The sequence below is a fragment of the Pseudophryne corroboree genome, chromosome 8 (assembly GCF_028390025.1).
Source record: "Pseudophryne corroboree isolate aPseCor3 chromosome 8, aPseCor3.hap2, whole genome shotgun sequence".
Taxonomy (NCBI): domain Eukaryota; kingdom Metazoa; phylum Chordata; class Amphibia; order Anura; family Myobatrachidae; genus Pseudophryne; species Pseudophryne corroboree.
This window is the reverse complement of record NC_086451.1, coordinates 454,909,948-454,937,554: the sequence shown is the minus strand read 5'-3', so window position 1 is coordinate 454,937,554 and position 27,607 is coordinate 454,909,948. Positions and strand designations below refer to the sequence as shown.

General features: G+C 47.5%; 1 protein-coding gene across 1 annotated transcript; it reads right to left on the bottom strand.

Annotated features, from left to right (window-relative positions):
• Positions 1–696: 696 nt before the first annotated feature.
• On the bottom strand, positions 697–27,470 carry LOC134949618 (zinc finger protein 391-like). The gene is made up of 5 exons (XM_063938316.1): positions 27,375–27,470; positions 25,143–25,259; positions 24,276–24,437; positions 23,009–23,099; positions 697–4,193 (listed from the first exon to the last, which is right to left on the bottom strand). Exons 2-5 carry the CDS (start codon positions 25,227–25,229, stop codon positions 3,202–3,204), a joined length of 1,332 nt encoding a protein of 443 aa, XP_063794386.1. The 5' UTR covers positions 25,230–25,259; positions 27,375–27,470; the 3' UTR covers positions 697–3,201.
• Positions 27,471–27,607: the final 137 nt, after the last annotated feature.

Below are 27,607 nucleotides of genomic sequence, written 5' to 3'. Positions count from 1 at the left end.
TTAGTGTAGGAGGCGCAGGAGGATGCTCCCTCCCAATACTTCCATTGGTGCTGTCATTATGTTGTGATGCAGACTCTAGGTCTAACCGGAAGACCTGAGCATTTAAACTTGGGGGGTATATAATGTACTGTAAGTTAATGTAGTATAAACAAATGTACTATCCCTGCATTATCATATCTTAAGAGTGAAGTTGAGCATTATTTTTTATTGAATATATATTCATTGTTGTAATAGGGTGTTTAATTTACATATATATATATAGAGGTTACTATGGACACGATGACCTGATCCAGTATATCTCATACACTTATTGGGGATTGGCGGAAAATAAAGATAACTAGAATATCTGCCAACAACTCTGATCTGCATAATTCACACCCAATGCCGCCTAAACCACACCCATTTCAGGTGAGCCCACATCCAATTTCCAGAAGACCCCGCCCTTTTCATCCAACAAAGCTGGCAGGTGACAGGTATGGGCTAGGCAAATAATAATTACCCTGCCCCCGTCAGCATTCTAATTGTTGGGATGCCGGTGTCGGCCCTGTGACTGCCGGGATCCTGTATCACACCCGACTGTGCAGCTGTTTATAAGGAATTTATTTTATATTTGGATGAAAAAGAAATATATAACTTTTTCATATTTTCACAATTTTATTAAAGAAAAACTGACAGGGCGATAAAAAAATACACATATTGAACAAATATTTAAAGTTCCATGTTATAAATAAAATATTTACTTTTCTCTTTTACAAGTTGTTTAAACACAAATTAACATATTTATTTAATAACCTTCTTCGTGAATATAACGGAATTAAGAAGATTCGTAACACTTTTAGTTTTTTAAAAAGCTAAAAAAACAACGTAGTTTGTGTGACTTCCGCTCTTTATGTTTCATTAAAAAAAAAATAGCATATTAGACACAGGTACAAGATAATATTACAGCAAAATAATCCATGTACAACGGCCCAAGAAATTTACGTTGAACAATTTGGCAATACACTTTTCCTTCATTGTGATGTTCAGAAATCCTGCGTAAAACATTTGTTAGTATTTAGTCAATTTTTGAGAAACACTGGAAGAACAATTAAGTAAGATTAAAAGCTTATTTTTTATTTAAACAAAAAACCATGAAAATAAAAAAGGCAGTATTTGTATAGAGATAGCACCGGGAATGCCAAATATATTCACGCTGATTATCTAATGAATGAACATAATTTATTCTGCTGTGAGCCGAAGACATGTTTCCTTATTCCATTAAGGAGAATAGATAGTTAGACAATTGTTTTAAAATAAAAGAAGAGATATTTCCAAAAATGGAGACATGAGAAAAACTGATCCTTGTAGCTTGTCTTACAGCTTCTACTCTCTGTAACAATAATTATTGCTAGTGAACATTTGCTAAAAACACTGACAAATGCATCACTGTCGTCAGATATGTTTGAATCATATGGTACAGAAACCAGCAGGGGCGAGTACATCAGTAAAAAAATAATAGATTTTAAGCACTGTCCCAAAATTAAAAATAAAAAAAATATGAGCTTTAAAGATGTTTACAATGGCTGAATTGAACATATTTTAAAAACATTTTTTTTAAATTTATAAAAAACAGCAAACTTTTTTCATTTAATGAAATAAAATAAAAAATAATAAAATGAAAAAGTTGAAAGAGACCACTTTAAAAAAAATAATTTAAATATTTTAAATTTGGGTGGCCTAAAAAAAACAAAAACGCTTATTTTGATGTCATTTGAACCCAATTAAAAAGTTTGTAAAAAAAAAAAATTAAGAAAAAGATTTTTTTTTAAATTGGTTTTAAATTTAAATTATTTAGTTACATTTGGGGTGCATACAAATATATCTAAAAAAAATTGTTTTGGGGTAGTTTTGGCCCACTTTTTTCACCCCAATGATGACCCATTTAATCTAATTAAAAACTTCCTATTGCCTAACTAGTCATTAGCGGGATCGCACGACAGTTGTCCGGTCTCATCGGCATAACCGGAAAGGTCCAGTCTTTTAGAAACGTGTGAGGAATACACAAACACATTTCTGTTATCAGCCAGACAGGAAAGATGAAAAGCTGATTTTAGCATTCTAAACATATGAAACGAAAAGAGCTGTCAAAACCATCGGACTACATTTTGTACTGTTCCAGACAGGTGGACGTCAATGGGTTTAAATAACCAGGAAGTAGCACTTACACCTCGTGTTATATATTGTACGTGTACGTGTAACTTCAGACTGTGGCCCATTCTCAGACTTTAGATGCTGGACATGTCTCTCTCAAATTTCTTTGGTTTTATAGATACAAAATGACAATAAAAACACCAAAACAATGTACAGAATAACTAACGTTGAGAACAGTTGTACGACTTCTTCCTTTGGATATCAATTCATTTAATTTCCTGAGAAAACTATTTAGTTGCTCATAGGGTAAGTGCAGAACTCTGCAAATTGCTAACACACTCTGTTAACACAAAGCGGCTCATTTATCAACCAGTGATAAAACTTGTTGCATATGATAAATGGCGCTCCAGCCAATCAGCTCCCAACTGTCGTGTTCAGCTCTCAACGGTCATGTGTGTGAAAAATGACAGTTGGGAGCTGGTTGGCTGGAGCACCATCATACGCAACGAGTTTTATCATTCACGCGTTTTATCACTCGTTGATAAATGGGCCCCAAAATACCTTTGTTTCCTCATAAGACATAAACATAGATCTTGCCGGAAGATAAGAACCCCTTGGCCCATCTAGTACTTTGTTTCCTCTTAAACCTGAGAATGAGATTGTTATCTGCAAAAGCAGAGAATGGAAAGTAAATGTGTGTTTTATTGCCCAATACTGAAGTCATGTGTTAATGCCCGTGGAGGTTTAATATTATACATATTTGTGTTTTTTCCCCCTAATACAATAAAGCAAGCCTGGCCAACCTGTGGCTCTCCAGCTGTTGTGAAACTACAAATCCCAGCATGCCTGCCAACGTTTTAGCATTCCCTAACTGTGGCAGGGCATGCTGGTACTTGCAGTTTCACATTAGCTGGAGAGTCCGAGGCTGGCCAAGCCTGCAATAAAGTGTAGTCAATAGGAATATATCACTGATGTTGAAAAGCTCATTTGAATAATGTATTATTTTGAAATATTGTATTGGACACGCCTGTGGCATTCCGTGGTCTGAACTGAAATCTACTGGTATCTCTGCTACCCGGCGTGTGTCTTCTGGTGCATCACAAGATTTGACCTGTAGGTGAATTTCTTCCTGCACGTTCCGCACGAGTACGGCTTTTCCCCAGAGTGTATCATCTGGTGACTGGCAAGGTGCGAACTGCAGACAAAACTCTTACCGCACACAGTGCAAGCAAAAGGTCTCTCTCCCGTGTGGCTTCTCTTATGAATGGCGAGGTGGAGGCTACGGGTAAAAGACTTCCCGCAGTCAGAGCAGATATGTGCACCACCGTTCGTGTGCATTTTGCGGTGATCCACATAGTGTGATCGGTGGGTGAAGCTTTTGCCACAGTCACTGCACACAAACGGCCGCTCCCCAGTGTGGGTCCGCTGGTGACTAACAAGGTTCGACCTGCGGGTGTAACGTTTCCCGCAGCTGCCGCAGACAAACGGCCTCTCTCCCGTGTGGGTTTTCTGGTGGCTCACAAGGTGGGAGCTGGAGGTAAAACGCTTGCCGCATTCCTTGCACCCATACGGCCTTTCTCCGGTGTGGGTCCGTTGGTGGATGGTGAGGTGCAGATTCCGAGAAAAGACTTTCCCACACTCCCCACACACATGCCCTCCTTCCTTCCTCCGTCTGTTCTGATGGATGACCAAATGAGAGTTAGAGGAGATTATTTGGCCGCTTATAGAGCAAACAAAGTCTCGGTGATTTTCATAGATTTTCTGCTGCGTTTCGTCTGCACAGTGATCCAGAGCGTTCTCGCCTTCATCGCCCATGGCTTCTTCTTTAATGATGATCTCAGAAGCGTCGCTATCACCAATACTGGAAACAAACTGGTTGCGTTTAGACCTAGAGTCGGCTGGGTTCCGTCTCTCACACTCTAGCTCCACCGCTGATTTCTTCAGGGTGATTGTCCTGTTCTGGGCTGCAGTTCTCTTTTCACTAATTATATCTTTGGTAAACCAGCCTTTTGTAGGGTGATGGTTGTGAAATGGACCTTCCACTGGTAGCCAGGCCTCACTGTCTGCAGAGAGGGAATAAATATGTTATTGCATAACTCTGATGTAACTATGTTCTATTCCAGTCAATGCACTGGTTTCCTTTACAGCCAAGATTAAAACTTAACCAACCTATAAAACTTCCACTATTCCATGCCTGGGCTCACACGCATCTCACAAAACATGTAATTGCCAGATCACCAGATATCAAAATTAAAGCGGGTTTGTCCCCCACATACAGCGAAGGCCGCCATGCTGTAAATGAAACCACGAGTATGCAGACCATTAATTTGCCTTATTAAGAAGTACACTTATTTTCTCCCGATTAAAGGCCGTTAATCTTCTGCGAGGTGAAGGCAGCCAATCCGTGAACTCAATTAATGACTATGATAAAGAGGCTTATTGCTTCACCAGGAAATATGACATCATTGACGTAGGAATAGGCTCTAGCCAATCAACAGAGAGCTGCCTGCGTGACAGGTGACAGCGCGCAGGTAATTGGATCTGTGAAGATATCATGGCCAATTAACAATCAGATGTAAATACCATTTAAAATAGAATTTTAATTACCTACCGGTAAATCCTTTTCTCGTAGTCCGTAGAGGATGCTGGGGTCCACATTAGTACCATGGGGTATAGATGGGTCCACTAGGAGCCATTGGCACTTTAAGAGTTGAGAGTGTGGGCTGGCTCCTCCCTCTATGCCCTTCCTACCAGACTCAGTCTAGAAACTGTGCCTGAGGAGACGGACATCTTCGAGAGAAGGATTTTACACAGATAGTGGCGAGATTCACACCAGCTCACACACAAGGCAAACCAAGCTAACTAGTTTGAGACATCAGCAACGGCTGAACAATATTACTTACCAAGAACTAAGCAGTACTGAACTAAGCAACCACTGCAGGATCAGGAAGCGCTGGGTGGGCTCCCAGCATCCTCTACGGACTACGAGAAAAGGATTTACCAATAGGTAATTAAAATCCTATTTTCTCTTACGTCCTAGAGCAGGCATGTCCAACCTGCGGCCCTCCAGCTGTTGTGAAACTACATATCCCAGCATGCCCTGACACTGTTTTGCTGTCAGAGAATGCTAAAGCTGTGTCAGGGCATGCTGGGATGTGTAGTTTCTCAACAGCTGGAGGGCCGCAGGTTGGACATGCCTGTCCTAGAGGATGCTGGGGTCCACATTGGTACCATGGGGATGTACCAAAGCTCCCAGAACGGGAGGGAGAGCGCGGAGGCTCCTGCAGAACTGACTGACCAAACTTCAGGTCCTCAGAGGCCAAAGTATCAAACTTGTAGAACTTTGCGAACGTATTCGACCCCGACCAAGTAGCCGCTCGGCATAGTTGTAAAGCTGAGACACCCTGGGCAGCCGCCCAGGAAGAACCCACCTTACGAGTAGAGTGGGCCTTAACAGACGTAGGACACGGCAGGCCTGCCGTAGAATACGCATGCTGGATAGTGAACCTGATCCAGCGAGAGATCGTCTGCTTAGAAGCAGGACACCCAATTTTCTTGGGATCATACAGGACAAGTAGAGAGTCCGATTTTCTGTGACGAGCAGTCCTCTTCACATAGATTTTCAGAGCCCGTACAACATCCAAGGACTTTGATGAAATTGGGGAGTCAGTAGCAACTGGCACCACAATAGGTTGGTTGATATGAAATGCCAACACAACCTTCGGAAGGAACTGCGGACGTGTCCTGAGCTCAGCTCTATCTTCATGGAAGATCAAGTAAGGGCTTTTACATGACAAAGCCCCCAACTCCGACACACGTCTAGCAGAAGCCAAGGCCAACAAAGTGACAGCCTTCCACGTGAGAAACTTGACCTCAACCTTCTGTAGATGCTCAAACCAGTCCGACTGGAGGAACTGCAACACCACGTTAAGATCCCAGGGCGCCGTAGGTGGCACAAAGGGAGGCTGGATGTGCAGAACTCCCTTCAAAAGGTCTGAACCTCAGGGAAGGCAGCCAACTGTTTCTGAAAGAAAATGGATAGGGCCGAAATCTGGAGCTTTACGGAACCTAATCTCAGGCCCATATCCACACCTGCTTGGAGGAAGAGGAGAAACCGTCCAAGTTGAAACTCCACCATAGGAAACCTCTTGGATTCACACCAGGACACATATTTTTTCCAAATGCGAGAGTAATGTTTAGACGTTACTCCTTTCCCAGCCTGTGTCAGGGTAGGAATGACTTTGTTCGGAATGCCCTTCCAAAGCTAGTATCTGGCGTTCAACCTCCATGCCGCCAAACGTAGCCGCGGCAAGTCTTGATAAGCGAACGGCCCCTGCTGCAGCAGGTCCTCCCGAAGAGGAAGAGGCCTCGGCTTTTCTAGCAGTAGATCCAGAAAATCTGCGTGCCAAGCCCTTCGTGGCCAGTCTGGAGCAATGAGGATTGCCTGAACTTTTGTTCTCCTTATGAGTTTTAGAACTCTTTGAATGAGTGAAAGTGGAGGAAACACGTACACCGACTGGAACACCCACGGAGTCACTAGGGCATCCACCACCACGGTTTGTGGGTCCCCCGACCTGGAACAATACCGCCGAAGCTTCTTGTTGAGATGAGAGGCCATCATGTCTATTTGAGGTACACCCAAAAGATCCGTAACCTCCATGAACACCTCCGGATGGAGTCCCCACTCCCTTGGATGGAGATCATGTCTGCTGAGGAAGTCCGCTTCCCAATTGTCTACTCCCGGAATGAAGATTGCTGACAGCGCCAACGCGTGTTTTTCTGCCCAGAGGATGATTCCTGTTACCTCTGACATTGCAGATCTGCTCTTCGTTCCGCCCTGTCGGTTTATGTAAGACACTGTCGTTACATTGTCCGACTGCACTTGAATGGCCCGATTTCTCAGAAGATGGGCCACTTGAAGAAGACTGTTGTAGACGGCTCTTAGTTCCAGAATGTTTATCAGCAGGCCGGCTTCCAGACTTGACCACCTTCCTTGGAAGGTTTCCCCTTGAGTGACTGTGCCCCAGAACCGGAGACTAGCATACGTGGTTAGAAGGATCCAGTCCTGAATCCCGTACCTGCGGCCCTCCAAAAGGTGAGGCAATTGCAGCCACCAGAGGAGTGAGATCCTTGCCTTTGGCGACAGACGTATTCTCTGGTGCATGTGTAGTTGAGATCCCGACCATTTGTCCAGGAGATCCAGTTGGAAGGACCGAGCATGAAATCTCCCGTACTGCAGAGCCTCGTAAGAGGCCACCATCTTTCCCAGAAGGCGAATGCACTGATGAACTGACACCCGGGCTGGCTTCAGGACATCCCGGACCATTGTTTGTATCACCAACGCTTTTTCCTCTGGAAGAAACACCCTCTGCACTTCCGTGTCGAGGATCATTCCCAAAAATGACAACCTCCTGGTAGGTTCCAAATGTGATTTTGGAAGATTCAGGATCCAACCATGTTCCCTGAGAAGCTGTGTCGTGAGAGCTATGGACTGTAACAGATTCTCCCTGGACGATGCCTTTATCAGCAGATCGTCCAGATATGGAATTATGTTCACCCCTTGTCTGCGGAGTAGAACCATAATTTCCGCCATCACCTTGGTGAATACCCTCGGTGCTGTGGAGAGGCCGAATGGCAGGGCCTGGAATTGAAAATGACAGTCCAACAGTGCGAATAGTAGATAAGCTTGATGCGGCGCGCAAATCGGAATGTGGAGGTACGCATCCTTGATATCCAGTGATACCAGGAATTCCTCCTCCTCCTCCAGACCTGATATCACCGCCCTTAGAGACTCCATTTTGAACATGAACTCCCTCAGAAAGGGGTTTAGCGATTTTAAGTTCAGAATGGGCCTGACCGAACTATCCGGGTTCCGTATCACGAAAAGGTTCGAATAGTAACCCTGGTTTTGCATCTGGGGAGGAATTGGTACAATAACCTGTGCCTCCACCAACTTCTGGATGGCTCCCTGTAGGGTAGCCCTGTCTGCCAGCAAAGCTGACAAGCCTGATTTGAAGAACCGGTGAGGCGGGAGATCTTGAAACTCCAGCCGGTACCCCTGGGACACAATATCTTGAACCCAGGGATCCAGGCCGGACGACACCCAGACGTGACTGAAATGACTGTTATGATTCTAATACTCAGGTCTGGGGTAATCTTATATGAAAGGACCTGAATGCCAGAACGTAATGCTGGGAAAGGGGAAAGGAATGGGAATAGCCCCTGGCGCCCTATCTCCGTTGTCTCGCCCGTGCTGTCAGTACACTCTTGCGAGACTATGGTTGCTTGGGCCCATGGCAGCCGCGTTTGAAGGGCGGATTACGTCTGCCCAACTCCGATGCCCCCTCAGGTCTTAATGAGAGACAAAGAGTGAACCGAGACAGGGTGATAACAAGGGGCCCTCTAACTAAACAACAAGGCCAGGGGCTACTAACAAACCTAAAACTAAAGTATGCGCGGATTACCGCCAGGGAAAAGAACAACCAAAATACTCCACTTGTCCACTCTCCTACACGGCACCGCCGAGTTCCGGAGAGGACTGTGGAAGCGGATACCTCCGCAAATGCTCCAAAACCAGAACACAATATTAAGCGGCCTAGGCCGCAGCACGCGGCAGAGCCGCCACTCACGAAACCAAACTAGATCCTCTAAAGACTGTCACAGGTAAATGAGAACCAGGAGAACTCCTTGGGATGAGATGACAAACACCAAGACTCAGGAACTCAGAGGACTGGAATGACCGGGCACAGCAGACCAGGAACAGACGTTCACCAACATGAGCAGCATGCAGGAAACTATCACCGGCGTCTGTGTGAGGCACTGAGAAGGTATTTAGCAGGGAATCCTCCAATCAGAGTCCAGAGCCTGATTACAATGAATGTCGTGCAGCTGCCTTGCTGCACGACCAGAAAACATGTGTGCACAGTTAAATAATCAACCCAGCAACGGGGAACGCGGTCCGTCCGTGGCGTCCCCGTTGCTAGGGTCCCGGCGGCTCGGCGCGCCCGGCGTCCTAGCGTTGCTAGGGAGCCGGCGGCTCAGCGCGCACGGCGTCCCAGCGTTGCTAGGGACCCGGCGGCTCAGCGCGCTCGGCGTCCCTAGTTGCTAGGCGCCGGGCCGGGAGGAAGTCCCGGACCGCGGCGCCTAACAGTACCCCCCCCCTTGAGGAGGGGTCAACAGACCCCTAAAGCCAGGTTTCTGAGGAAATTCCTGAAAGAATAATCTCTTGAGTTTAGGGGCATGTAGATCTTTATCCAAGACCCAAGACCTTTCCTCCGGACCATAGCCTTTCCAGTGAACCAAAAAAGAAAGCCGGCCCCGGGAAACTTTTGAATCTAACACCTTCTCTACCAAGAACTCCTGTTGTCCCTGCACATCCACTGGAGATCTACCCTGGGAGGTCCTCCGAGGAAATCTGCTGGAAGAAACATATTGTTTCAACAGGGAACAATGGAAAGTATTCCCAATTCTGAGAGATCTTGGCAAGCGTAGCCGAAAAGCAACTGGGTTGACCTTCTTAATGATAAGAAACAATCCAATAAATTTGGGTCCCAGTCTAGCCGGGGGTTGTCGAAGCTTGATGTTGCGAGTTGACAACCATACCTTATCTCCCACCTTAAAAGTGCAAGGACGTCGGAGCCTATCAGAAATTTTTTTTTCTCGGAAGGCCGCTTTTCTGAGGGCAAGGTGCACTTTTCTCCAAATTGCTCTGAGATGGGAGGTTAAGGTCAACGAGGAAACTGGAGAATGATGGAAAAAAGAGTTGGCTCTAGGATGAAAACCAAAGACTGAAAAGAATGGGGACTCCTTGGTGGAAGAATGACAAGAGTTATTATAAGCAAAGGAAGAAACTCGGACCAATCATTCTGGAGTTTGGCCGAATACAAGCGTAAGTACTGTTTTAATGACTGGTTGACTCGTTCGGTTTGCCCGTTAGACTGTGGATGGTAACCCGATGTTAAAGACAGTTTCATCCTCAAAGAGGCACAAAAACGTTTCCAGAATTGTGCGATAAATTGTGGACCCCGATCAGAGACAACATCAGTGGGCAAACCATGGAGCCTGAACACATGGCGGAGGAACAAAACTGCCAACCCTTGAGCAGAGGGTAATCGGGGAAGAGCAATGAAATGAGCCATTTTACTAAAACGGTCCACTACCACCCAAATGACTCGCAATCCGGCTGAAAGGGGAAGGTCCACCACGAAATCCATGGAAATATGAGACCATGGCCTGAGAGGAACGGCTAAAGGCATAAGTTGCCCGATAGGCAACGAACGAGGAACCTTATGCTGTGCACAAACCTGACAGGAATGGACGAATTCCTTAACGTCTTTAGAAAGACTAGGCCACCACACTGAGCGAGAGACTAACTCCAAGGTCTTAGTGATACCCGGATGCCCCGAGACTTTGTTGTCATGAAACTCAGTTAAAACAGTGCCTCTCAAAAATTCAGGGACAAAAAGACGACCAGCAGGAGTAAGTCTAGGAGCTTGGTGTTGAAGCTGGTTTAACTGAGTAAATAAATCCTGTGTGAGGCCTGCCCGGATGACTGAAGATGGAACTATGGGGGTAGTAACAGGATTGCTATTGTGAACTGGAAGAAAGCAACGTGACAGGGCATCAGCTTTCGTATTCTTGGAACCAGGCCTGAAGGTGATTATAAACCTGAAACGAGTAAAAAACAATGCCCAACGTGCCTGCCGAGCATTAAGCCGTTTAGCTGATTCAATATATTGCAGGTTCTTATGGTCAGTAAAAACAGTAATAGTATGCCTAGCTCCCTCCAGCCAATGCCTTCATTCCTCGAAAGCCCATTTTACTGCCAGTAATTCCCGATTACCAACGTCATAGTTGGATTCAGCGGAGAATTTCCTGGACATGAAGGCACAAGGATGTAACTCCTGAGACTCCGGATCTTCCTGAGAAAGGATAGCCCCCACTCCAACCTCTGAGGCATCAACCTCCACAATAAAGGGAAGCTCCGGATTAGGATGTCTGAGGACAGGAGCTGAGACAAAGGCCTGCTTCAAGGCCCGGAAGGCTAACTCAGCTTTAAGCGACCAATTGGAGGGATCTGCTCTTTTTTTAGTCAAAGCTACTATGGGAGCGACCAGGTCAGAAAAAGTATGAATGAACCGCCTATAATAATTAGCAAACCCTAAAAAGCGCTGAATTTCCTTTAAATTAGTGGGTTGCGCCCAATTAAGGATGGCCTGGAGTTTTTTCGGTTCCATGAAAAATCCCTGGGGAGAAATAATGTACCCCAAGAAAGCCACCTCCGTGATGTGAAAATCACACTTCTCAAGCTTGGCATATAAATGATTCTCTCGTAATTTTTGAAGAACCAGACGCACCTGGGTAACATGTTGTTCCATAGACTCAGAGTATATCAAAATGTCGTCAAGATAAACGACCACGAACTTCCCAAGGAAGTCACGGAGAACATCGTTAATGAGGTCTTGAAAAACCGCTGGAGCATTTGACAGGCCGAACGGCATCACCAGGTATTCATAGTGACCCGACTGAGTGCTGAAAGCCGTCTTCCACTCATCCCCAGATTTTATTCGGATGAGGTTGTAAGCTCCCCTAAGATCAATTTTCGAAAAGATCACGGCGGAGCGTAACTGATCAAAAAGCACTGAAATTAATGGCAAAGGATAGGTAGATAGGTAGATAGATTTCACAGAGATCTTATTCAGAGCCCTAAAATCAATACATGGTCTAAGTGACCCATCTTTTTTCTCAACAAAGAAAAATCCTGCACTCAACGGAGATTTTGAAGGCCTAATAAAACCTTTTTTAAGGCTTTCCTGAATGTAATTATTCATGGCCGTGGTTTCTGGCCCGGACAGGGCATATAATCTCCCCTTAGGCAAAGTGGCACCTGGTACTAACTCAATTGCACAATCGTAGGACCGATGGGGAGGCAGAATGTACGCATTGCCTTTGGAGAACACATCGGCAAAATCCTGATATTCCACAGGAATAAGCTCTGGGACGATTGCTGCAACCCGGACTGGAAAAGAAATACATTCCTTAACACAAAAAGGACCCCATTGAGAAATCTCCCCGGACCGCCAATCAATGGTGGGTTTATGAAAGGCAAGCCAAGGGTGACCCAAAACTACAGGAACTGCCGAACAATGTGTAAGGTAGAATTCTATATCTTCAGAATGTAAGGGTCCTACTGTAAGTAATACTGGAGGTGTGCGGTGAGTAATTATCCCATTGGAAAGCGGACCCCCATCTAACCCGTGCATGGTGATACGTTTATCCAACGGTATCTGTGGAATGCCTAAGGCCTTAGCCCAAGTTAAATCCATAAAATCCTGCAGCTCCACTGTCGACAAAGGCCGACACCAATGAACTGAGGCTGCCAAAGGAAATCTTAACAGGGACTAAGAGAGAGTCATTTGAGGAGATAAGCTGCAGACCTAAGTGAACCCCCTCACAATTCACTTGGTCAGAGCGTTTCCCGACTTGTTCGGGCAGTTGCGAGCAATATGTCCCTTACCACCACAGTACAAACAAAGACCAGAACTTAATCTTCTGGTTCTTTCCTCTGGGGACAGCCGGGAGAGACCCATCTGCATGGGCTCCTCGACGTCCTCTGGAAAGGTATAAACACAAGGACTAGGCCTAACAGTTGTTCCTCTTTCAGCCCTCCGCTCTCGGAGACGACAATCTATTTTTATAGCAAGCTCCATGAGTTTATCGAGAGTCTCAGGAGCGGGGTACTGGAGGAGACTGTCTTTAATAAGTTCAGATAAACCGAGGCGAAACTGACTGCGCAGGGCCGGGTCATTCCAGCCACAGTCGTTCGACCAGCGGCGAAATTCGGTACAATACACCTCTGCTGGATTTTTACCTTGTTTGAGAGCACGCAGGTGACTCTCAGCTGACGCCTCTCTATCTGGGTCATCATACAACAGACCTAATGATTTAAAAAAGGCGTCTACAGATAACAAAGCAGGATCTTCAGCTTTTAACCCAAACGCCCAGGTCTGTGGATCCCCCTGGAGTAACGACATAATAATCCCAACCCGCTGAGATTCAGTACCAGAGGAACTAGGCCTTAAACGAAAATATAGCTTACAAGCTTCTTTAAAATTAAAAAAATCTTTTCGGTTACCCGAAAAACGGTCGGGTAAATGCATCTTTGATTCTGGAACCACCCTCGGGGAGGCTCGCAAAAGATCTTCCTGTGATCTCACCCGAAGAGAAAGGTCCTGAACCATCTGAGTAAGTTCTTGAATTTGGTTAACTAAAAGCTGACCGGGATTTGGTCCTAACCCTGCCGGATTCATGAAGCCGGTAAACCCTTACCAAAACTGAATGGGAAAAAATTTAAAACCCCTCTTTTTTTTTTTAAAGTTTTTGGGCCGGTGATAATGTTATGATTCTAATACTCAGGTCTGGGGTGATCTTATATGAAAGGACCTGAATGCCAGAACGTAATGCTGGGAAAGGGGAAAGGAATGGGAATAGCCCCTGGCACCCTATCTCCGTTGTCTCGCCCGTGCTGTCAGTACACTCTTGCAAGACTATGGTTGCTTGGGCCCATGGCAGCTGCGTTTGAAGGGCGGATTACGTCTGCCCAACTGTGATGCCCCCTCAGGTCTTAATGAGAGACAAAGAGTGAACCGAGACAGGGTGATAACAAGGGGCCCTCTAACTAAACAACAAGGCCAGGGGCTACTAACAAACCTAAAACTAAAGTATGCGCGGATTACCGCCAGGGAAAAGAACAACCAAAATACTCCACTTGTCCACTCTCCTACACGGCACCGCCGAGTACCGGAGAGGACTGTGGAAGCGGATACCTCCGCAAATGCTCCAAAACCAGAACACAATATTAAGCGGCCTAGGCCGCAGCACGCGGCAGAGCCGCCACTCACGAAACCAAACTAGATCCTCTAAAGACTGTCACAGGTAAATGAGGACCAGGAGAACTCCTTGGGATGAGATGACAAACACCAAGACTCAGGAACTCAGAGGACTGGAATGACCGGGCACAGCAGACCAGGAACAGACGTTCACCAACATGAGCAGCATGCAGGAAACTATCACCGGCGTCTGTGTGAGGCACTGAGAAGGCATTTAGCAGGGAATCCTCCAATCAGAGTCCAGAGCCTGATTACAGTGAATGTCGTGCAGCTGCCTTGCTGCACGACCAGAAAACATGTGTGCACAGTTAAATAATCAACCCAGCAACGGGGAACGCGGTCCGTCCGTGGCGTCCCCGTTGCTAGGGTCCCGGCGGCTCGGCGCGCCCGGCGTCCTAGTGTTGCTAGGGAGCCGGCGGCTCAGCGCGCACGGCGTCCCAGCGTTGCTAGGGACCCGGCGGCTCAGCGCGCTCGGCGTCCCTAGTTGCTTGGCGCCGGGCCGGGAGGAAGTCCCGGACCGCGGCGCCTAACAATGTCTGAGTCTCGCCCTCCCGGCCCAACCTCCAGGCAGCGCGGTCCACCGTCATGCTGAGGACTTTGGCATACCTGAAGCAGGCCTCTGTTCCTGGGAACCTGTAGCAGCAGATTTCTTGGATTTTGGTCGACCTCCTCTAAAGAAGGTGTTGGACGGTTTGGCCTTTCTTGTTTTAGCAACCCGAAAGGACTGTGATGTAGCCGAAGAAAAAGGTTTCTTCGTAGCAGGTGCAGCTGAGGGGAGAAAAGGTGACTTACCCGCTGTAGCCGTGGAGATCCACGCACCCAACGCTTCCCCAAAGAGAGCCTGTCCTGTGTATGGTAGGGTCTCCACTCCTCTCCTGGATTCCGCGTCGGCAGACCACTGGCGCAGCCATAGGCCTCGGCGAGCTGAGACAGACATGGAAGATATTCCTGCAGCCATTGAACCCAGGTCTTTCATGGATTCCACCATAAATCCTGCAGAATCCTGAATGTTACGTAAAAACAATTCAACGTCACTTTTATCCATTGTATTCAAATCCTCAAATAATGTGCCTGACCACTTTACTATAGCTTTGGAAATCCATGCACAGACAATAGTAGGACGTGGTATCGCCCCTGAAACCGTGTATATGGATTTGAGCGTAGTATCAATTTTGCGATCAGCCGGCTCCTTTAAGGCGATAGATCCTGGGACAGGAGAAACCACCTTTTTTCGAGAGTCTGGATACAGACGCGTCCACTTTGGGTGGGTTTTCCCATTTCTTTATATCCTCCTCGGGGAAGGGGAAAGCAACCAGAACTCTAATAGGGATCTGGAATTTTTTCTCCGGGTTTTCCCAGGCTTTTTCAAAAATAGCATTTAATTCTTTGGACGCAGGGAAGGTTAGCGAGGCTTTCTTATTGTCAGTGAAGTAAGCCTCCTCAACCTGTTCAGGTGTTGTATCAGCAATATTCAACACATCTGTAATAGCCTCTATCATTAACTGCACCCCTTTAGCAAGAGATGCGGCCCCCCTGAGCACATCCCCATCACCTTCTGCCGTGTCAGAATCGGTATCCGTGTCATCTTGCATAATCTGGGCAAGAGCATGTTTATGGGAACCTACAGAGGGGGGCCCTGAAGTAACAGAACCAGACCAAACTGTCATAGAGTTCTGTTCCTAGTAGAAATCTGAGAAATCGTGGATTTGATAGAGGATAACCATTCAGGCTACCTTGCTGGTATCTGCGCTAAAACAGTGCAATCCTGATTACATGGAATGAGATCATCCTGAGAGGACATATCCTCTTCAGCATATGACACAGAGTCCCTGGACATAGCTAAAAGGAGACACCAAACACTCCACACACACACTGGGGAGGATAGACAGAGTTTCACCCCCAAGAATGGCAAGAGAGACACAGAGATTGGAGCCAACCCCCACACAGCACTTTCAAGGTATAGGGAGACCCCAACAAGCGCTGACTGTGCACCTTAATAGGATACACAGCCTGTATACAGCCTCCCCTCTCTTCTGCAACCCCCTAGTACCGTAAGAGATAGCTGGAGGTGCTCTGGAGGGACTGCTCTTCACTGACAGCGTTTCTGCAGGCAGGAAAATGGAGCCGAACGCTGCTGGGCCCGCTCTGAGGAGAAGCTCCGCCCCCTTAATGGCGCTGTCTTCCCGCTCTTCAGAAGATTATACTGGCCTGAGGATTAATGCTGGCAGCGATCCTGGGACCCTGACAGGCTTTGTGACCAGTGTAGGGTGTAGGCGCTGGCTCAGGGCGCCCCCCACAGCGCCACACTATGTACCGCTGAGCCCCGGAGCGCAGTTAGTACTGCGCTCCATACCCTGTTGCCGCCATCTTCACACCAGCTCCCCGCTTGCTAGGGGGGCCGGTGACTCACTCGCCACTGATCTTCTGGCTCTGTAAGGGGGTGGCGGCATGCTGCTGGGGTGAGCGATCCCCTGTGGCGGGGAACGTTCTATCCCCTCAGGAACTCAGTGTCCTGTCAGCGGAGATAGTGGCTCAGACCCCGCAGGGCGGACACTACTCCCCCCCTTAAGTCCCACGATGCAGGGAGGCTGTTGCCAGCAGCCTCCCTGTAAAATAATAAACTCTAAAATAAACTTTTACTAAAGAAGCTCTGTAGAGCTCCCCTAGCTGTGACCAGCTTCTCAGGGCACATTTTCTAAACTGAGTCTGGTAGGAGGGGCATAGAGGGAGGAGCCAGCCCACACTCTCAAACTCTTAAAGTGCCAATGGCTCCTAGTGGGCCTGTCTGTACCCCATGGTACTAATGTGGACCCCAGCATCCTCTAGGACATAAGAGAAATTGGAGACAATTTTAAATAAAAAATATCACAACTTTCTTTCTATCGAAATCTTTTGCCCACTTCGTTTTCATTTCACAAAGATAGGGAAGTGCGAGTGGGAGTTATTGTGTAAATTACAGGTGTAGCAGGTGAGTAACCCAGAGTCTATTTCCACTCCCATGGCTGCTCGGTGTAATATTAAAAATAGGATGTAGCCGTGTGAGTAGTACTTTAATGGAGGGCTACACGGAAAATAAGATTTTACTCACCGGTAAATCTATTTCTCGTAGTCCGTAGTGGATGCTGGGGACTCCGTAAGGACCATGGGGAATAGACGGGCTCCGCAGGAGACTGGGCACTCTAAGAAAGATTTAGTACTACTGGTGTGCACTGGCTCCTCCCTCTATGCCCCTCCTCCAGACCTCAGTTAAGGAAACTGTGCCCGGAAGAGCTGACATTACAAGGAAAGGATTTTGGAATCCAGGGTAAGACTCATACCAGCCACACCAATCACACCGTATAACTTGTGATAACATACCCAGTCAACAGTATGAACAACAACAGAGCATCAGACAAACCTGATGCAACCATAACACAACCCTTATTTAAGCAATAACTATATACAAGTATTGCAGAAGAAGTCCGCACTTGGGACGGGCGCCCAGCATCCACTACGGACTACGAGAAATAGATTTACCGGTGAGTAAAATCTTATTTTCTCTAACGTCCTAGTGGATGCTGGGGACTCCGTAAGGACCATGGGGATTATACCAAAGCTCCCAAACGGGCGGGAGAGTGCGGATGACTCTGCAGCACCGAATGGGCAAACACAAGGTCCTCCTCAGCCAGGGTATCAAACTTGTAGAACTTAGCAAATGTGTTTGAACCCGACCAAGTAGCTGCTCGGCAAAGCTGTAATGCCGAGACCCCTCGGGCAGCCGCCCAAGAAGAGCCCACCTTCCTTGTGGAATGGGCTTTCACTGATTTTGGATGCGGCAATCCAGCCGCAGAATGAGCCTGCTGAATCGTGCTACAGATCCAGCGAGCAATAGTTTGCTTTGAAGCAGGAGAACCCAGCTTGTTGGATGCATACAGGATAAACAGCGAGTCAGTCTTCCTGACTCCAGAGGTCCTGGCTACATAGATCTTCAAAGCCCTGACTACATCAAGCAACTTGGAATCCTCCAAGTCACGAGTAGCCGCAGGCACCACAATAGGTTGGTTCAAATGAAAAGATGACACCACTTTCGGCAGAAATTGCGGACGAGTCCGTAATTCTGCCCTGTCCATATGGAAAACCAGATAGGGGCTTTTACATGACAAAGCCGCCAATTCTGACACACGCCTAGCCGAAGCTAAGGCCAATAACATGACCACCTTCCACGTGAGATACTTTAGCTCCACGGTCTTAAGTGGCTCAAACCAGTGGGATTTCAGGAAACCCAACACCACGTTGAGATCCCAAGGTGCCACTGGTGGCACAAAAGGGGGCTGAATATGCAGCACTCCCTTAACAAACGTCTGAACTTCAGGAAGAGAAGCCAGTTCCTTTTGAAAGAAAATGGATAGGGCCGAAATCTGGACCTTTATGGACCCCAACTTCAGGCCCATAGTCACTCCAGACTGTAGGAAGTGCAGGAACCGGCCCAGCTGGAATTCCTCTGTAGGGGCCTTCCTGGCCTCACACCAGGCAACATATTTTCGCCATATACGGTGATAGTGTTTTGCTGTCACGTCCTTTCTAGCCTTTATCAGCGTAGGAATAACATAATCTGGAATGCCTTTTTCCGCTAGGATCCTGCGTTCAACCGCCATGCCGTCAAACGCAGCCGCGGTAAGTCTTGGAACAGACAGGGCCCCTGTTGCAACAGGTCCTGTCTGAGAGGCAGAGGCCATGGGCCCTTTGTGAGCATTTCTTGCAGTTCCGGGTACCAAGTCCTTCTTGGCCAATCTGGAACAATGAGTATTGTTCTCACTCCTCTTTTTCTTACTATTCTCAGCACCCTGGGTATGAGAGGAAGAGGAGGAAACACATAGACCGACTGGAACACCCACGGTGTTACCAGGGCGTCCACAGCTATCGCCTGAGGGTCTCTTGACCTGGCGCAATACCTTTGTAGCTTTTTGTTGAGACGGTACGCCATCATGTCCACCTGTGGCAGTTCCCATCGATTTGTAGTCTGAGTGAAGACTTCGTGATGAAGTCCCCACTCTCCCGGGTGGAGGTCGTGCCTGCTGAGGAAGTCTGCTTCCCAGTTGTCCACTCCCGGAATGAACACTGCTGACAGTGCTTGCACGTGTTTCTCCGCCCAACGAAGAATCCTGCTGGCTTCTGCCATCGCCACTCTGCTTCTTGTGCCGCCCTGGCGGTTTACATGAGCCACTGCGGTGATGTTGTCTGACTGAATCAGCACCGGTTGGTTGCGAAGCAGAGGCTTCGCTTGACTCAGGGCGTTGTATATGGCCCTTAGTTCCAGGATATTTATATGCAGACAAGCCTCCTGACTTGTCCACAACCCTTGGAAGTTTCTTCCCTGAGTGACTGCCCCCCATCCTCGGAGGCTCGCATCCGTGGTCACTAGGACCCAGTCCTGTATGCCGAACCTGCGGCCCTCGAGAAGGTGAGCACTCTGCAGCCACCACAGAAGAGACACCCTGGCCCTCGGGGAAAGGGTGATCAGCCGATGCATCTGAAGATGCGATCCGGACCACTTGTCCAACAGATCCCACTGAAAGATCCTCGCATGGAACCTGCCAAAGGGAATGGCTTCGTATGATGCCACCATCTTTCCCAGGACTCGCGTGCAGCGATGCACCGACACCTGTTTCGGTTTTAAGAGGTCTCTGACTAGAGTCACGAGCTCTTGAGCCTTCTCCGCCGGGAGAAACACCTTCTTCTGGTCCGTGTCCAGAATCATGCCCAGAAAAGGCAGACGCGTAGTAGGAATCAGCTGCGACTTTGGAATATTCAGAATCCAGCCGTGCTGTTGCAACACTTCCTGAGAGTGTGCTACGCTGATTAGCAATTGCTCTCTGGACCTCGCCTTTATGAGGAGATCGTCCAAGTATGGGATAATTGTGACTCCTTGCTTTCGAAGGAGCACCATCATTTCTGCCATTACCTTGGTAAATATTCTCGGTGCCATGGAGAGCCCAAACGGCAACGTCTGGAATTAGGTACTCCTGATGAGGTGGATAAATGGGGACATGCAAGTAAGCATCCTTGATGTCCAGAGACACCATAAAATCCCCCTCTTCCAGGCTTGCAATGACCGCTCTGAGCGATTCCATTTTGAACTTGAATCTTTTCAGATAAATGTTCAGGGATTTTAAATTCAATATGGGTCTGACCGAACCGTCCGGTTTCGGTACCACAAACATTGTGGAATAGTATCCTCTTCCTTGTTGAAGGAGGGGAACCTTCACCACCACCTGCTGGAGATATAACTTGTGAATTGCCGCTAACACTACTTCCCTTTCTATGGGGGAAGCTGGCAGGGCCGATTTGAGGTAACGGCGAGGGGGCATCACTTCGAATTCCAGCTTGTATCCCTGAGACACAATCTGTATAGCCCAGGGATCCACCTGTGAGCGAACCCACTGATGGCTGAAATTTTGGAGATGCGCCCCCACCGCTCCTGGCTCCACCTGTGGAGCCCCAGCGTCATGCGGTGGATTTAGTGGAAGCCGGGGAGGACTTCTGTTCCTGGGAACTAGCTGTATGGTGCAGCTTCTTTCCTCTACCCCTGCCTCTGGCAAGAAAGGACGCACCTCTGACCTTCTTGCTTCTCTGTGATCGAAAGGACTGCATTTGGTAATACTGTGCTTTCTTAGGCTGTGAGGGAATATATGGCAAAAAGTTTGACTTCCCAGCCGTAGCTGTGGAAACTAGATCCGAGAGACCCTCCCCAAACAATTCCTCACCCTTGTAAGGTAACACCTCCATGTGCTTTTTGGAGTCGGCATCACCTGTCCATTGCCGAGTCCACAGACCCTTCTGGCAGAAATTGACATTACATTTATTCTAGAGCCCAGTAGGCAAATGTCCCTCTGGGCATCCCTCATATATAGGACAGCGTCTTTTATGCCCCAGGGTCAGTAAAATGGTATCCTTGTCTAAGGTATCCATTTCCTCAGACAGATTATCTGTCCATGCTGCTACAGCACTACACATCCAGGCCGACGCAATTGCCGGCCTCAGTATAGTACCTGAGTGTGTATAAACAGACTTCAGGATACTTTCCTGCTTCCTATCTGCAGGATCCTTTAGGGCGGCCGTATCCTGTGACGGCAGGGCCACCTTCTTAGACAAGCGTGTCAGAGCTTTGTCTACCCTAGGGGAGGATTCCCAGCGCAACCTGTCCGTTGGCGGGAAAGGGTACGCCATAAGTAACCTTTTGGAAATCAGCACTTTCTTATCGGGGGAATCCCACGCTTTTTCACATATTTCATTTAATTCATGTGAAGGGGGAAAAGTCACCTCTTGCTATTTCTCCCCATACATATACACCCTTTTGTCAGGGACAGGGTTTACCTCTGATATGTGCAATACATCCTTCATTGCTATAATCATGTAGCGGATGGCTTTAGCCATTTTAGGCTGCAATTTTGCATCATCGTCATCGACACTGGAGTCAGAATCCGTGTCGATATCTGTGTCAACCATTTTGGATAGTGGGCGCTTCTGAGACCCTGACGGCCTCTGCGCTGTAGGATCAGGCATGGGCTGAGACCCCGACTGTCCCAAGGCATCAGCTTTATCCAACCTTTTATGTAAGGAGTTTACATTATCATTTAACACCTTCCACATATCCATCCAATCAGGTGTCGGCGCCGTCGGCGGAGACACGTCATTCATCTGTACTTGCTCTGCCTCCACATAGCCCTCTTCATCAAACATGTCGACACACGCGTACCGACACACCACACACACAGGGGATGCTCTATATGAGGACAGGACCCCCACAAGGCCTTTTGGAGAGACAGAGAGAGAGTATGCCAGCACACACCCCAGCGCTATATGACCCAGGAATCACACAGTAACTTAGTGTTTACCCAGTAGCTGCTGTATATATATTAAATGCGCTAAATTTATGTGCCCCCCCTCTCTTTTTACCCTTTCTACCGTGAGTCTGCAGGGGAGAGCCTGGGGAGCTTCCTCTCAGCGGAGCTGTGGAGAGAAAATGGCGCTGGTGAGTGCTGAGGAAGAAGGCCCCGCCCCCTCAGCGGTGGGCTTCTGTCCCGCGATTTTGTGTGAAATTAATGGCGGGGGCTCATGCATATAACAGTGTCCAACTGTATATATGCTGCTTTTGCCAGGAGGTACTTAATTGCTGCCCAGGGCGCCCCCCCCCCCTGCGCCCTACAGTGACCGGAGTGTGTGGGTTAGTGTGGGCGCAATGGCGCGCTACCTCATATGAAGACAGGAGTCTTCTGCCGCCGATTTCGACGTCTTCTTTCTTCAACCCGCCGGCTACTGACTTCTGTCTCTGCGAGGGGGACGGCGGCGCGGCTCCGGGAACGGACGACAAGGTCAGGTCCTGTGTTCGATCCCTCTGGAGCTAATGGTGTCCAGTAGCCTAAGAAGCGCAACCTAGCCGCAGTTAGTAGGTTTGCTTCTCTCCCCTCAGTCCCACGTAGCAGAGAGTCTGTTGCCAGCAGAAGCTCTCTGAAAATAAAAAACCTAACTAAAATACTTTCTTATTAGCAAGCTCAGGAGAGCTCACTAAAAGCACCCAGCTCTGGCCGGGCACAGATTCTAACTGAAGTCTGGAGGAGGGGCATAGAGGGAGGAGCCAGTGCACACCAGTAGTACTAAATCTTTCTTAGTGCCCAGTCTCCTGCGGAGCCCGTCTATTCCCCATGGTCCTTACGGAGTTCCCAGCATCCACTAGGACGTTAGAGAAATATTATTTCATACAGATCTACTAATCTAATGCTCTGCCAGCCACACAGACAGCAGCTATATACACAGAGCAAGGAAGCCACTGCAGGGAAATGCCGACAGCAGGGGCGGCCCAGCGCAGACAGGAACAGACCCCCAAGTCATGCTATGACTCCAGTGTTTTCCTGTGGGATACACTGTACAACCTGTCTAGCTTACTTCTCACATCTGCGCATGTGGACTGCGTTTAATTCCTATATCACGGCAACGGTGGCCGTAGCTCTTACCCGGAGATCCAAGTAGCCGGTTATTCTCCAGCGTCACGAACTTGAACACCTCCTTGCGTCCTTCTATAAACTCCCACTCCTTCAGGAAGACCTAGAAAGCAACAGACGGTTTGGTAGACAACACAAGAGTCTTCGGTAGTCCTTGGTTTCCTAATGGACATGTCAGGATGGTTTAGAAACAGTCTACACCAGCAATGGGCAACCTGATACAGTAACACCCTTATAATCTACAGTGACCTCCTCATCCTTTACAACAGATGATACTTTTACCCCTGTATACAAGGACACATGTCAAACACTGCACATGACAGGAACTGGTTATAGGTTCTAACCAAACTGAAAATAATTTACAACATGAAATTGTATCACGTATAACCAAGTCCAATGACCAAATGGAGATTGGATAAAGATAGATCGTCCACCTGTTTCCATAACTATGATGAACGTTGAATAATAAAATAAATTCATTAAATATTTGTTAAGATTCATATTTATAAATTCTGTTTTTAAGGGGTCACAAGACCAAGTTCATACAGTGGCCCTCATTCCGAGTTGTTCGCTCGCAAGCTGCTTTTAGCAGCTTTGCACACGCTAAGCCGCCGCCTACTGGGAGTGAATCTTAGCTTATCAAAATTGCGAACGAAAGATTAGCAAAATTGCGAATAGACACTTCTTAGCAGTTTCTGAGTAGCTCCAGACTTACTCGGCATCTGCGATCAGTTTAGTCAGTGTCGTTCCTGGTTTGACGTCACAAACACACCCAGCGTTCGCCCAGACACTCCCCCGTTTCTCCAGCCACTCCCGCGTTTTTCCCAGAAACGGTAGCGTTTTTTCGCACACACCCATAAAACGGCCAATTTCCGCCCAGAAACACCCACTTCCTGTCAATCACCAGAACGAAGAAAAAAACTGCGTAATGCCGTGAGTTAAATACCTAACTGCATAGCAAATTTACTTGGCGCAGTCGCACTGCGGACATTGCGCATGCGCATTAGTGACTAATCGCTCCGTTGCGAGAAAAATATAACGAGCGAACAACTCGGAATGACCCCCCAGTGTCGCCAAACAGAACTTTAAAATATCTTTACCTCTGTTTATTTGGTAATGTTGCCAAGTCACCTTTTGCTAAGAATCTATCTATCTATCTATCTATCTATCTTAGCTCATGGATAGAATTTCCATGTAACATGTATGTCTGCTACAAGTTGGCCAAGGCCTACAAACTACCTTTCACAAATCTGTTCTATTGTGACATTTTCCAACGTACGTCTCCAGTCAGCAGATGGATGATAACGGAGGCGTGTTCCACTATCTTCTCCAACATAAGCGTGGTCACGTCTGGCTTCTCCTGTATGTCATCCGTACGCTTCTGGCTCTTGGAGAAATGTTCTTGGACCTGCTCCCCATTTCTCTTCATGGTTAAATAATCCTGGAAACGAAAAACAAACCCAGAATTTCAACGGGAACTGCGAGTGATCCCAGCTATTCCCTATAGAACAGCTTCATCAGCTGCACTTTCACCTATCTGTTCTCAGAGGGAGACTATAGTAAAGTCATCTACACCAAGCACAGAGAAATCAAAACGTCTTCATGAAACATAGCCAGGCCTGGCGGTTTGTGCTTCTGAGCCATGGCTCTTAGGATATATCAATAAAACTCTACTGCAGATCTTAGGAGGCCCGCAGACATACCACAAGAAGGGTGTGCGAGGAGCGGATGTAGACTAGTCAGTGTCTTCACATAACACAACATCGTAGTTGCTTTTAAAATGCCCAACTGAACAGTAAAGTCTCCTGATCTACCAATCAAATAGGACAGTCCCTGTATTTCTCTCATTACAACGTGTGTTCCTCAGGCTTAAGAAGCACAATACGTCTGAAGAAGTCTCCCTGTGTCACCTAGAGCAAGGCAGCTTAACTGAAAGGAGCCGGTCTCAATTGACTCCCTTGATGAAGACGACTGAACAAATAACCACTCAGGGACCATACCAAAGCGCTGTACCTTCTTCAGGGGTCTAAAGTAATACTACTTCAACGAAGATGAAGTCAGCAGCACACTGACAGGTAATACCCTCAATCAAACAAACTCCAAAAGGTGGTGAAACCACGAGTAACATATCTCCAGCACATCTCACCGCTCCGGTCAGCAGGAAGACCATGTCTATGGCGTGATGTAAGATCCTCTCTATCACGTGTTTCTTGTCTCGGGTCATCTCCATCATCCGCCGCCTCCGGGGTGTCCTGCGATGGCTCTGAAAGACATTCACCACCAGTCAGACCTAGTGACAGCAGCTGCTCATGTCACAGAGAAGCTCAGAGGATTGTGGCACCTGGCAGTGGGGGTAATTCTGAGTTGATCGCAGTAGGAACTTTGTTAGCAGTTGGGCAAAACCATGTGCACTGCAGGGGGGGCAGATGTAAAAACATGTGCAGAGAGAGTTAGATTTGGGTGGGTTATATTGTTTCTGTGCAGGGTAAATACTGGCTGCTTTATTTTTACATTGCAATTTAGATTGCAGATTGAACACACCCCACCCAAATCTAAGTCTCTCTGCACATGTTACATCTGCCCCCTGCAGTGCACACGGGCCCTCATTCCGAGTTGTTCGCTTGCTAGCTGATTTTAGCAGCATTGCACACGCTAAGCCGCCGCCTACTGGGAGTGTATCTTAGCATAGCAGAATTGCGAACGAAAGATTCTCAAAATTGCGATTAGAAATTTCTTAGCAGTTTCTGAGTAGCTCCAGACTTACTCTGCCACTGCGATCAGTTCAGTCAGTTTCGTTCCTGGTTTGACGTCACAAACACACCCAGCGTTCGCCCAGACACTCCCCCGTTTCTCCAGCCACTCCCGCGTTTTTCCCAGAAACGGCAGCGTTTTTTCACACACACCCATAAAACGGCCAGTTTCCGCCCAGAAACACCCACTTCCTGTCAATCACATTACGATCACCAGAACGAAGAAAATTCCTCGTAATGCCGTGAGTAAAATACCAAACTTTTGAGTAAAATAACTAAGCGCATGCGCAGTAAGCGACTAAACGCCATATAGCGAAATTCGGCAACGAGCGAACAACTCGGAATGAGGGCCATGGTTTTGTCCAACTGCTATCAAAGTTCCTGCTGCGATCAACTCGGAATTACCCCCAATGTGCACAGTGTAACTTCTCATCTTACCTATGTTGGGAGGACATTCTGCAAATCTAGGCTAATAAGTTTAAGTCTTCTTAAGAGTAGAGGGTGGACAGAAGTATCCCATAGCAACCAATCAGATTCTACCTATCATATTATAGAATGCACTTGATAAATGCTAGCTATAAGCTGATTGGTTTCTTATTATCCACTTCTCCACTCTCTGATAGCGAGTGAACTTGACATTGTGGACCCTATAGCCCAATGTGGGGAGCCCTGGTGATGCTATTCCGCCCTCATGAGGCCTTTGCTTTCCTAAGTATGTGACACAGTTCTTGCACATGAGCAGCGAAGTCACGTTTCGGCTATACTTGCACGTGCCACTCACGCGTAGGGTAAGAGGAGGCCTCAGCGCCTGCTCTGAATATATATCTGGGGTCTTGGGAGATTGACATTGCCTCCAAGTGCCATAGTATCCACACTACCATCAGCACGGCAGTTCCACCACTCATGATGTTAGGTTTTATTACAATGTTACGTATGATAGGTTAGTGCAGTGGTTCTCAAACTCGGTCCTCAAGACCCCACATGGTTCACGTTTTCCATGTCACCCAGCAGCTGCTCTGTATATCCCCAACTGCCACATTTTAAAAATCTACAGGTGACCTGCAAAACATGGACCGTGTGGGGTCCTGGGGACCGAGTTTGAGAACCTGTGGGTTAGTGTGTACCCCATGTTCTGAACTTTTACCCCCTTAATGTTTCTGTCCAACATTATACTGTTTTTGGACCTTGCATACAAATGCTGGAAACATAAGGTAATAAGAGGGTATACTAGAGACATAAAGATCAGATATTAAGAATTACTCAGCACATACAGGATAGAAGTAGTACTGTGCAAATGCCCATTATTCAGAGAAATGCAATATAATTGCACCTAGCACACGATGGCGATAGATAGATAGATAGATAGATAGATAGATAGATAGATAGATAGATAGATAGATAGATAGATAGATACTAGTAATCACAGAATGATACAGGGAAGTAGTGGGACATATATATAAGCCAGTAATACTATATACATCCTGTGCACACACATGCAGCCCCTGCTCTCACACTCAGCCTCCCCATTCCCCCATGTTGCCCGGTGAGCAGTGCCAGAAGCAGTAAGAGCCCGGCACACACATCAGTATATCTCCCTATTACTGTACACTCTGATAACAGAGTCCTACCTGCTGCTGCAGTATTGGGGCCCTTTGTGTGCAGCGACCTCATTCTACGGCTGCACTGATTGGCGGCAGCGCGTCATGTGACCTCCCTCTGCCGGCGAGGATGCCGGGATATGTAGTTCTTTCTATTAATAACTGTGGGTCGTATGCAGCAGGCAAGAGCGGTGTTCTCCTAGCTGTCCAGCAGAGGGCAGCAGCGCACCTGGGAACTGAAGCAGGGCGAATAATGTAATATG

Coding starts and splice junctions, on each gene's coding strand:
- LOC134949618 (XM_063938316.1), bottom strand. CDS start 25,229: ATGATGGAGATGACCCGAGACAAGAAACACGTGATAGAGAGGATCTTA. Junction 24,438..25,142: donor TCTTCCTGCTGACCGGAGCG/GTGAGATGTGCT, acceptor TTTCGTTTCCAG/GATTATTTAACCATGAAGAG. Junction 23,100..24,275: donor TCCATCTGCTGACTGGAGAC/GTACGTTGGAAA, acceptor GTTGCTTTCTAG/GTCTTCCTGAAGGAGTGGGA.